Source organism: Salvelinus fontinalis, chromosome 1, assembly GCF_029448725.1.
Source record: "Salvelinus fontinalis isolate EN_2023a chromosome 1, ASM2944872v1, whole genome shotgun sequence".
In the NCBI taxonomy this organism is placed as follows: domain Eukaryota; kingdom Metazoa; phylum Chordata; class Actinopteri; order Salmoniformes; family Salmonidae; genus Salvelinus; species Salvelinus fontinalis.
The window spans coordinates 41,222,603-41,235,521 of NC_074665.1; the positions used below are offsets into that span (position 1 = coordinate 41,222,603).

The 12,919-nt window shown below is 41.4% G+C and overlaps 1 protein-coding gene across 1 annotated transcript in view; it reads right to left on the reverse strand.

The window, feature by feature from the left end:
- LOC129854417 (tectonic-3-like) overlaps positions 1-12,919 on the reverse strand; it is a 31,322-nt gene that overhangs the window by 6,621 nt on the left and 11,782 nt on the right. The window contains exons 7-13 of the mRNA XM_055921454.1: positions 11,550-11,591; positions 9,454-9,534; positions 9,235-9,354; positions 5,168-5,263; positions 3,807-3,910; positions 3,256-3,403; positions 10-144 (exon numbers count right to left, since the gene is read on the reverse strand). Coding sequence (XP_055777429.1) covers positions 10-144; positions 3,256-3,403; positions 3,807-3,910; positions 5,168-5,263; positions 9,235-9,354; positions 9,454-9,534; positions 11,550-11,591 — 726 coding nt within the window. The remainder of the gene's footprint in view (positions 1-9; positions 145-3,255; positions 3,404-3,806; positions 3,911-5,167; positions 5,264-9,234; positions 9,355-9,453; positions 9,535-11,549; positions 11,592-12,919) is intronic.

The following is a 12,919-nucleotide window of genomic DNA, read 5'->3' on the forward strand; positions in this document are numbered from 1 at the left end:
GACCCTTACCTTGACCTTCTGACAATGGAAGAGGTATTTGGCCCCTAGGATGTAGTTCTGGGGAAAGGCCAGGAGACCTATCTGAGCCCACAGCACCTGGACTGACAGGGAGTGGGGGAGGAGACACCCGGACTCACACGACTCCTTCGGAGACAGAGGGAAGAGAGAAGTCGGGGAGGATTTAGTTTTTTGTTAAAAAATAAATAAATCTAGTCCAGGGGAGGGTCATGTAATTTAAATTTAAAAATAAGTTGTTTATTAGGCTATATATATCAATGTGTGCTCAGTGTCGCCCCTCATCTCTGATTTTCTGCTGGGTGTAATAATCTGCGCCTATAGGTTATTTAGTGTGGTCTCAAAATTATCCATAGGCCATGCTCAGAGAAGCACAGCAAAGTTACACTCCATTTAGACTTGAGTATCTGGAGCATCAGCAATTGTGGGTTTGATTACAGGCTCAAAATGGCCAGAAACAAAGACCTTTCTTCTGAAACTCATCAGTCTATTCTTGTTCTGAGAAATGAAGGCTGTTCCATGCCAGAAATTGCCAAGAAACTGAAGATCTCGTACAACGCTGTGTACTACTCCCGTCACAGAACAGCACAAACTGGCCAGAAAAGAAAGAGTGGGAGGCCCCGGTGCACAACTGAGCAAGAGGACAAGTACATTAGAGAGTGTCTAGTTTGAGAAACAGACGAAACAAGGCCTCAACTGGCAGCTTCATTAAATAGTACCTGCAAAACAACAGTGAAGAGGCGACTCCGGGATGCTGGCTTCTAGGCAGAGTTCCTCTGTCCAGTGTCTGTGTTATTTTGCCCATCTTAATCTTTATTGGCCAGTCTGAGATATGGATTTTTCTTTGCAAGTCTGCCGAGAAGTCCAGCGTCCCGGAGTCACCTCTTCACTGTTGACGTTGAGACTGGTGTTTTGCAGGTAATATTTAATAAAGCTGCCAGTTGAGGCCTTGTTTCGTCTGTTCATCAAACTAGACACTAATGTACTTGTCCACTTGCTCAGTTGTGCACCGGGGCCTACCACTCCTTCTATTCTGATGCTCCAGATACTCAACTAGTCTAAAGAAGGCCAGTTTTATTGCATCTTTAAATCAGAACAACAGTTTGTGTTCAGCTGTGCTAACAATTGCAAAAGGGTTTTTCAATTAGGCTTTTTAAATTATAAACTTGGATTAGCTAACAACGTGCAATTGGAACACAGGAGTGATGGTTGACAGTATATTTTACATGTTCTTTTTTTGTCCCACATCTCTGAACACTATCCAGTTTTGATTTCTATTTGCCATATTTTTCAACTCTGGCGTGATGTTTCACAAAAGTTATGTTTCTTTTTATTTTCATAGTTTCTACAGATTGTAAATTAAAAATTTCTGCTAAGTATTTTATTATTAATCAACTGACAATGACTTTTCAGATCACTCAGCAGTGCTATTTGCAGAGTTAACTCCAGGTAAATGTTGCAATTCTTCAACCATTCCTGAACCTGTGACCAAAAACAAGCTACATATTGACAGTACCAAAACAAATGATCTAATGATTGTCTCTTCGCAGAAAAATCTGCAGAGCTGGGATGGTTGTATCCCCCATATACAGGGCCTTCGTCAAGTATTCAGACTCCTTGACTTTGTTAGGTTACAGCCTTATTCTAAAATTGTTTACATTATTTCCCCCCCCTAAATCTACCCCCAAAAGACAAAGCAAAAACAGTAAAAACACGTAAGTATTCAGACCCTTTACTCAGTACTTTGTTGAAGCACCTTTGGCAGTGATTACAGCCTCAAGTCTTCTTGGGTATGACACTACAAGCTTGGCACACCTGTATTTGGGGAGTTTCTCCCATTCTTCTCTGCAGATCCTCAAGCTCTGTCAGGTTGGATGGGGAGCGTCGCTGCACAGCTATTTTCAGGTCTCTCCAGAGATGTTCGATCGGGTTCAAGTCCGGGCTCTGGCTGGACAACTCAAGGACATTCAGAGACCAGTCCTGCGTTGTCTTGGCAGTGTGCTTAGGGTCATTGTCCTGTTGGAAGGTGAATCTTTGCCCTATTCTGAGGTCCTGAGCAGGTTTTCATCAAGGATCTCTGTACTTTGCTTCGTTCATCTTTGCTTTGATTCTAGCTAGTCTCCCCAGTCCCTGCCGCTGAAAAACATCCTCACAGCATGATACTGCCACCACCGTAGGAATTTTCCTCCAGATGTGACGCTTGACATTCAGGCCAAAGAATTCAATGTTGGTTTCATCAGAACAGAGAATCTTGTTTCTCATGGTCGGAGAGTCTTTAGGTGCCTTTTGGTAAACTCCAAGCGGGTTGTCATGTGCCTTTTACTGAAGAGTGGCTTCCATCTGGCCACTCTACCATAAAGGCCTGATTGGTGGAGTGCTGCAGAGATGGTTGTCCTTCTGGAATGTTCTCCCATCTCCACAGAGTACCTGGTCAGAGTGACCATCGGTTTCTTGGTCACCTCCCTGACCAAGGCCCTTCTCACCCGATTGCTCAGTTTGGCTGGGTGGCCAGCTCTCCTAGGAAGTTTTGGTGGTTCCAAACTTCTTCCATTTAAGAATTATGGAGGCAACTGTGTTATTGGGGACTTCTAATGCTGCAGAAATGTTTTGGTACCCTTCCCTAAATCTGTACCTCAACAAATTCCTTCGACCTCATGGCTTGATTTTTGCTGATATGCACTGTCAACTGTGGGACCTTATTTAGACAGGTGTCCAATCAATTGAATTAACCACAAGTGGACGCCAATCAAGTTGTACAAACATCAAGGATGATCAATTGAAACAGGTTGCACCTGATCTCAATTTCGAGTCTCATAGCAAAAGGTTCTGAATACTTATGTAAATAAGGCATTTTTTTGCAAAAATTTTATGGAGTATTGTGTGTAGATTGATGAAAAAAATATATATAATACATTTTAGAATAAGGCCGGAACGTAATAATGTGGAATAAGTGAAGGGGTCTGAATACTTTCCGAATGCACCATACATCTAGTATTCCACAAAATATTAAAAACTCAATTACATGAAGTACATTTTTCTAACACTGACATTGAGGAATATCAACACACCGACAAAACACTGTTGATTTTGGAAGTAACTGTGCCTTTAAAGACGAGCATCATTGCCTACTCACGCTGTGCCGTTGGCATGTGCCAAATGTAATATTTAAATGAGTAAATTAAGAATCTGCCTGAGGTAAAGCATTAAAGGGATAGTTTACTATCCTTTTAACAGACTCACCTGTGGCGTCACAGAGCATGCCTGTGTGATGACTCTTGCCCAGTCTGGTTGTGACCCCACAGTCATGGCAACCAGGTTGGGTGTGGCAACCCCCCGGAGGACCCTATAGAGCTGGGAGCGCAGCTTAGAGCAGTTACTCGAGGGAGAACTAAGAATTGACAAAGAATGAGAGAGACACAGAAAATAATGAACTAAATGCTGCAAAGAGGTTCAGGAACTTTTTTTTGAAGGGATATTTCGCTGAAAAATTATGAACTTTCTGTACCTTGAAAGAAGCTCATACTTGAGTGCTGTGACTATGCATCTATGAGCTTCTTTCGAAAAGCAAGACGATTAACAAATACGTGCGTTTCAAGTTGCCACAACAACAGATGCGATTGTAACGGATGTACAGTCAGGTCCAAAATGATTGGCACCCTTGATAATGAGAAGAAAAAAAAGACACCAATAATTTTGGACCGGACTGCATATAAAACTACAAATGGAAAAGCCAGGTGGACAGGGCACTGTCACTAAGGGATGAGCATGATGGATGGGTAGTGTAGTCTCACCTGAAGGTACAGCCTGTGATGGTGTTGTGAGTGAAAAGGATGGGCATGCGGCTGCTGGGGTTAATAGAGCACTCTCCCCCCAGTGACACACCCAGAAGAGTTAGCTGACCCTGAGTCAAAGAACAGGAAATCTCAGTATATTGGCACTACGCCTCACCCCATTTAAACCAATGCAGTGTAGCATAAGAATGGAAAAGTAAATATAGCTGCAAGCAGCAATAAAACGTGGTGCTGGCTATGAGCAGGCTTAAAGAGAGTTGCATGGAAGCATTATACATCCTCCCTTGTAAAAATTCAAAACAAGTTCAATGTTAGTTGAGGTCAAATTAGGATTCTAGCCTATTGAGACAAATATTTTGGGAAAATAGAAAGTTATATTCCAAAATGCATCATACGGGGATGATTTCTGTATTTTGATAGTTACATATCTTGGAAACTTGAGTGCTGCCAGGCAAAACAGTGTTGACCGTCAACAATGGACTAATGAAATAAATAACAAAAGAGAGTGTGGAATTGTCCTTTAACTCTTAACATACATTGAGTTGTCAATCGGATGTACGGTTCATGATGATTTTCGAAGATGTTTGTTCCTTAAATTGAGAGATTGAGTTGTGGTTGCATGGGTGGACCTAAACCTTAGATGTCTTTATCACTAGCATAAACGCTAACAGTTTGAGATTCACAACTGAATTGCATGCCGTTTCCATGTTTGAGATCAACACCTGCTTCAGCATACACCTTCCTACTACTGACCACAAAACCCTCAAATCAGTTTCAAGTTTACTTATTAGGGTTTAATTCAGAACACAATATTTAAACATAGTAGCGACTGACATCGTGAAAATACTGTATATTTGGAGTTCCGAGTCAATCAGATTTACAGCTCATGAGAAGATTAAGATTTTATTTAAAATCCAATATGGCAAGACCTCATGAGTCAAATTTGTTCCTTATGAGAAACACTGATATACCAAGCTTCATGTTTATACGTCAAACAGGGAACTGGGGCTGAGCCTTAGAATGCTTATTACAGCACCACCTATAGGTCCATATTGCCAAAGTATAATTGTTTTTACCAATCGTGCATTGCGATACTGAACAAGTGTGAAAAAAAATCCATCAAAACAAAATGTTTTCTTGCAGCTTTGCTGCCAGCACCCCTAATAAGAACATTCAGTACATAGTGTCAAGGTTGTGATTCTTTAAAGCAACTGTAGTGTAGGCTCTTCTGTGTGTTCTCTGAATAGTTTTTCAATTAAAACAAAGTTGCCTACGTGTCTCTGTATATCAACAAGTAGTTTGCCAAAAAATGAAAAACAATGGTTCTGCATGTCATGACGTGTGCTATTCCCAAAGGATACAGGTTGGACTGCTTCGCCAAACTGACCAATCACAGGAGTACCCATTGTTAGTCCCACCACAGGGGTTGGTTCAGGAGTAGGAGGGGGTGTGGATAACTGAGAAATAGATTACTTTCAATTAAATTTGAATATTGAACCATAGCATTGATACAATAGACATACATACAATAGACATTTGGAAAGTATTCATACCCCTTCATCACATTGATGAGGAAAACAATTTACACACAATAGCCCATAATGACAAAGCGAAAACAGGTTTCTAGAAATGTTTGCAAATGTATTAAAAATAAAAACAAATACCTTATTTAAGTATTCAGACCCTTTGTTATGAGACTTGAAATTGAGCTCCGGTGCATCCTGTTTCCATTGATCATCCTTGAGATGTTTCTACAACTTGGAGTCCACCTGTGGTAAATTCAATTGATTGGACATGATTTGGAAAAGCACACACCTGCCTATACAAAAAGGTCCCACAGTTGACAGTGCATGTCAGAGACCAAGCAGAGGTCGAAGGAATTGTCCATAGAGCTCCAAGACACGATTGTGTCGAGGCACAGATCTGGGGAAGGGTACCAAAACTTTTCTGCAGCATTGGAGGTCCACAAGAACACAGTGGCCTCCATTTTTTTTTCATTTTTTTTTATCCCATTTTCTCCCCAATTTTCGTGGTATCCAATCGCTAGTAATTACTACCTTGTCTCATCGCTACAACTCCCGTACGGGCTCGGGAGAGACGAAGGTCGAAAGCCATGCGTCCTCCGAAGCACAACCCAACCAGCCGTACTGCTTCTTAACACAGCGCGCCTCCAACCCGGAAGCCAGCCGCACCAATGTGTCGGAGGAAACACCGTGTACCTGGCCCCCTTGGTTGGCGCGCACTGCGCCCGGCCCGCCACAGGAGTCGCTGGAGCGCGATGAGACAAGGATATCCCTACCGGCCAAACCCTCCCTACCCCGGACGACGCTATGCCAATTTGTGCGTCGCCCCACGAACCTCCCGGTCGCGGCCGGCTGCGACAGAGCCTGGGCGCGAACCCAGAGACTCTGGTGGCGCAGACCACTGCGCCACCCGGGAGGCCGCCTCCATCATTCTTAAATGGAATTAGTTTGGTACCACCAAGACTCTTCCTAGAGCTGGCCGCCCGGCCAAACTGAGTCATCGGGGGAGAAGGGCCTTGGTCAGGGAAGTGACCAAGAACCCAATGGAACTCTGGAGATGGGAGAACCTCCCACAAGGACAACCATCTCTGCAGCACTCCACCAAATTAGGCCTTCATGGTAGAGTGGCCAGATGGAAGCCACTCGTCATTAAAAAAGGCACCTAAAGGACTCGGACCATGCAAAACAAGATTCTCTGGTCTGTTGAAACCAAGCTTGAACTCTTTGGTGTGAATGCCAAGCGTCACATCTTGGGGAAATCTGGCACCATCCCTACGGTGAAGCACGGTGGTGGTAGTATCATGCAGGCGGGATGTTTTTCAACGGCAGGGACTGGGAGACTAGTCAGCATCAAGGGAAAGATGAACAGAGCACAGTAGAGAGAGATCCTTGATGAAAATCTGCTCCAGAGTACTCAGGAACTCAGACTGGGCGAAGGTTCACCTTCCAACAGGACAACGACCCTAAGCACACAGCAAAGACAACACAGGAGTGGCTTCAGGACAAGTCTCTGAATTTCCTTGAGTGGCCCAACCAGAGCCCAGACTTGAACCCGATCAAACATCTCTGAAGAGACCAGAAAATAGCTGTGCAGCGACGCTCCCCATCCAACCTGACAGAGATTAAAGGATCTGCAGAGAAGAATGTGAGAAACTCCCCAAATACAGGTGTGCCAAGCTTGTAGCGTCATACCCAAGAAGACTTGAGGCTGTAATCACTGTCTCAGGTGCTTCAACAAAGTACTGAGTAAAGGGTATGAATACTTACAGCACCATTCAAAAGTTGACACCTACTCATTCCAGGGTTTTTCTTTGTGAAATAACATATGGAATCATGTATTAACCAAAAAAAGTGATAAACAATCAAAATATTTTATATTTGAGATTCTTCAAAGTAGGCACCCTTTGCCTTGATAACAGCTTTGCACACTCTTGGCATTCTCTCAACCTGCTTCATGAGGTAGTCACCTTTTGGAATTAATTTCAATAACAGGTGTGCCATGTTGAAAGTTAATTTGTGGAATTCTTTCCAACCCGTTTGAGCCAATCAGTTGTGTTGTGACATGGTAGGGGTGGTATATAGAAGATAGCTATTTGGTAAAAGACCAAGTCCATATTACAGCAATAACAGCAAAGCGAAACGACAGTCCATTACTTTAAAGACATTAAGGTCAGTCGATCTGGATAATGTCAAACTTTGAAAAGGTTCTTCAAGTGCAATCTCAATAAATATTAAGCGCTATGATGAAACTGGCTCTCATTTCCGCCACAGGAAAGTAAGACCCAGAGTTACTTTTGCTGCAGAGTACAAGTTCATTAGACTTATCTGCACCTCAGATTGCAGCCCAAATAAATGCTTCAGAGTTCAAGTAACAGACATCAACAGACATCTCAACATCAACTGTTCAGAGGAGACAGTGAATCAGGCCTTCATGGTCGAATTGCTGCAAAGAAACCACTACTAAAGAACACCAATACGAAGAAGAGAGTAGCTTGGGCCAAGAAACAAGCAACGTACATTAGACCGGTGGAAATCTGTCCTTTGGTCTGATGAGGCCAAATTTTAGATTTTTGGTTCCAACCACCGTGATAGTGATTTGCTGGTGACACTGTCGGTGATTTATTTAGAATTCAAGGCACACTGAACCAGCATGGCTACCACAGCATTCTGCAGCAATACGCCATCCCATCTGGTTCGCGCTTAGTGGGACTAAAATTTGTTTTTCAACAAGACAATGATCCAAAACACACCTCCAGGTTGTGTAAGGGCTATTTGACCAAGGAGAGTGATGGAGTGCTGCATCAGATGACCTGGCCTCCACAATCACCCAACCTCAACCTAATTGAGATGGTTTGGGTGAGTTGGACCGCAGAGTGAAGGAAAAGCAGCAAACAAGTGCTCAGCATGTGTGGGAACTGTTGGAAAAGTATTCCAGGTGAAGCTGGTTGAGAGAATGCCAAGTGTGGAAAGCTGTCAAAGGCAAAGGGTAGCTACTTTGAAGAATCTCAAATATATTTTTATTTGTTTAACACATGATTCCATATGACTTATTTCATAGTTTTGATGTCCTCACTATTATTCTACAATGTAGAAAATAGTCAAAATAAAGAAAAACCCTTGTGTCCAAACTTTTGACTGGTACTATATGTAAATGTAATATTTCAGTTAATTTTTAAAAACCTGTTTTTGCTTTGTCATTATGGGGTTGTGTGTAGACTGAGGGGAAAAAACAATTTAATCAAACTTTAGAATAAGGCTGTAACGTAACAAAATGTGGAAAAGGGGTCTGAATACTTTCCAAATGTACTGTACCAGGGTAGGTGTCAATTCCATTTCAGTTTAGTCAATGCAGGAAGTAAACAGAAATTCCAAGATTGAATTGAAATGGAATTGACCCCAACTCAGACAGATATTTCCCGGATGCATAACTATAACCATCAGTCATGTGTTTTCATGGTCATCACCCACATTCACTATTAAAGGGATACTTTGGCAATGATTTTGACAATCATGTCTCTGTCTCCAGTATGAAGGTAGAGGTAGTTTTGCGGGCCAATGCTAACTAGCGTTAGCGCATGACTAGAAGTCTATGGGTATCGGTTAGCGCAATAACTAGAAGCTAGCAGATACCCTAGACTTCCCGTCCTTGCACCAGCTAGTTAGCAACTTCCTTCAAACTGCATGCAGAGACAAAAAATGGTATCCACAAGTGCATCTGCCTCTGGGGAAGTAGATAAAGGGCCTCATTGCCAAAATCGCAAAGTATCCCTTTAAGTTTGTCAAAGTCCCAACATCAGCATATAGCTACTCTGCAAAAGAGCTATTTGACAGGAGAATGCATGCACATCACTGGAACATGTTTGTAAACAAAAAATTGCTCTATACACCATCGATTGAAAGCCTACCTGGAAACGGACAGTGTGCTTCTGCAACAGATTCGTATTGGAGTCAGTGTCTACCAAGACCATGTTTACCGTTGCCATAGCGATCTCCCCTATAATTGTGTACCATATAAGATAGTCCACCTGCATGTGGAAAAGAATGAGAAGATGTGAGCTAGGAAGATTAAATGGATATTCAGTCATTTTGTCAAAATGATTTAACCTGATTGTTTAATCTCTAACCTTTGACACCACATTGAGACAGGAACCATTTTGTTCTCTCGGTTTAGGCCAACCATGGCCAACTACTGGAGTGACTGGGATCTAACACAGGAAGAGAATGAGAGGTCAGTGTGTGCAGTCCAAATCTTTCCCCTTAGCCTCAAAGAATGCACTTCACTCCCTTCCCCAAAGTACAATGCCTAGTGAAAGTCTACACCCCTTGCAGTCTTCAAATGTTGCTGCTTTAAATTCAAAACTGGATTACATTTTTTTTTTACTACTGATCTCACAACCTACTCCACATTCCAAATTAGCAGAAAATGCAAAACAAAAGATGTCTTGATTGCATATACTTGGTGGAAGCACCTTTGGCAGCCATTAAAGCGGTTTTGTCAACATTTCTCAATCTCAATAAATTTGGTTGGAAATCTTTGATGGACAGCAATATTCAATCCTTCTCAGATTTTCAAGCAAATTTAAGTCAGGGCTGAGCTATTCTGGTGTGTCTTTGGCTTTAAAATGTGTGTAATTTAAAAATAAACTATCCCAGGGTTAAGTTTTCAGAAGATCGAGACGTGTTTCTCTAAACCTTTACCTTGGCTTTCCAGTCCATCCTGGTGAAACGTATAACCATAACATGATGCTGCTGCCACAATACTTAAAAATAGAGAGTGGTTCACCCTGTGGTGTGTTGTATTGAATTTGACCCAAACCTGTAGTTTTTAATTGTAATTTCTTTGCTGTGTTGTATTACTTAACAGCCTTATAGCAAACCCAATGGATGATTTGGAGTGGATTGTTATTTATTTTTCTCCCCCAATTTTGTGATATCCAATTGGTAGTTAGTCTTATCCCATCACTGCAACTCCCATACAGACTCGGGAGACGCGAAGGTCGAGAGCCATGCTTCCTCCGAGACACGACCCTGCCAAGCCACACTGCTTCTTGACACACTGTTTGCTTAACCCGGAAGCCAGCCGCACCAATGTGTCGGAGGAAACACCGTACAACTTGCGACCGGCCAAACCCTTCCCTAACCCGGATGCTGGGACAATTGTGTGTCGCTTCATGTGTCTCTCAGTCGCGGCCGGCTGCGACACAGCCCGGGATCAAACCCGGATATGTAGTGATGCCTGAAGCACTCAGGAGGCCCATGGAACAGATTTTCTTTCAACACAGACTTCCTTATTTTAACTTTTTCATAAAGGTCAGTAATTTGAAGTTACTGCAATGTTGTTGGTCCTCTGTAATTTCCAGTACTGTGGCGGCAGCATCATGTTATGGGTATGCTTGTCACTGGCAGGGACTGGGCAGTTTGTCAGGATCAAAATGAATATAAGGTTAAAAGGAAAACCCGCCATAGTCTTCTGAAAACTTAATCCCAGGGTAAAGTTTATTTTATTTTTCAGTGGGACAATTACACAAATTGTAATGCCAAAGACACACCCGAATGGCTTTCGGACCGGTGTTGAGTGTTCCAGTTTTAATCTTGACTAAAATCTGATTGAAAAACAGAGACAAGGTTTGAATATTGAGGTCCATCAATGATTCCCGAGTAATTTTGATAAAAACAATGGATATATTGTATGTTGCCTTAAGAGTTGTGCAAAGTTGGTAGAGTCTTATTAAAAATAATTCACAGTTGCAATGGCTGCCAAAGGTGCTTCCACCAATAATTAACTTAGGTGTGAAAACACATGAAATCAAGACATTAATTAAAAGCATTTTCTATAATTTTTCATTCACTTTGAAAATGTGGAGTAGATTGTAGGTCGGTAGGTATAAAATCCAATTTAATCACTTTTTAGATTTCAATTTTAGGGCAGCAAAATGTGAAGACTGCAAGGTGTGTGTAGATTTTCACTAGCAACTGTGTACTCATTCACCTTTCTCCCCGAAGGATGTACTCGTTCACTGCATATATTGAAAGCATGGGATTTGTGTAAGAAGAAAAAGGTGGAGCTGCTCTCACACCAATCCAATGCTTTGAAATCTATGAGGGGAAGTGAATTAGTGCACTTCAGAAAGAGAATAGAGAATGGGGCCGCAGAAAGTGAGTGCCATCCAATCTGAGACAAGTCACATGTTTTTGCCCTCTAATGTGTGGTCAATCTTACCAGATTATCTGGTAATATCTGAATACTCTCACGGACTGGAATCTGTAATGACAATAATTAGTTGTGGCATAATGTGGCAACATTACTGTAATATTCACAGTGAAAGATAAGGCAATATCAATATGGCCAATTGCAACGAAGAAGCTGAACTTCTTACATAGTACTGTGTTATTGCTGGATTTCTAAAATGATATTAACGGGAGTATACATGCGCCTGCGTACTAAAATAAGATTGATTGCAATGCAAAACCCACAAGAATAAACCAGTGATTTAGCTGATCTCACGTTGATACCAGACAGCTGCAACTTTTGGCGTCTAGGTTCTCTATTCCCGCCCCCAATGAAATAACGACATATCAGGAGCATCGGAAACCGAAAGGCTGATGAATGTAAAATCCAAGATACTAAAAAAAGTAGTAGGCCTATATTTCACTCAAACATTTAATCGTAACATGGAAAATTATTATAGCCTAATGTGCCATTTGAAATAACTTAGACTACATTTTCATTTGATAAAGATTACTCAATTATGATTGGCTTGATTTAGTTACACATTTTAAAATATGGACAGTGCAGGGATATCCCCCCATTTTTACATTTTGTCTGAGAACTTAATCTAATTGATTGCACCCAAATTGGTCATTTTAATTCATAGGATTCAGATATTAAATAAATGGTAACACTTTACTTGACACCCAGCGCTATAACACATTATGACACAGTCATAACGACATGAGTGTCAAAACCCCCAAAACCTACCATGGTAGTTATATCATGGCAGGTTATGACCAGTGGTAAAGTCTTTTTTTATTTTTTATTATTATTATTATTTATTTATTTTTTTCTAACTTCTTTTTGGGGGGGTGGATCAGCTTAATATTGCGGAAAGAATGATGCTTCCAATGTAATTGTCTGCATCATTTCCAATCCCCATATTTTTTTGGGTAAATATATATATCCATTCACGTATGCATACATATACACATATATACATACACATACCTACATAGACATACATACTTTTTTAAAGAGTATACCTTTATTATTATTCCCCGCAAACCCTACCACCGATCCCCCAATTGGAGTAAACTGATAAACATTTCTGTTTTTACCTTCAATTTATACATCTTATACACATTTTACAGACACAGTCGACTTTATAATAGTTCTCTCTTGTTTGTTCTTAGTCCTTCCTCTATTTCTGTTGTCCATCCAGTTTGATTTCCACTTGTAACTGTGCTATTTCACAATAGCTCCGCACCTATACACATTTCACAGATCCCGTATGCCCTACATTGTTTATCTTGTTATTAGTCCCACCCTTCAGTGGTAAAGTCTTTTTGTGGTCTGTCTACTTTACGATTTCTATT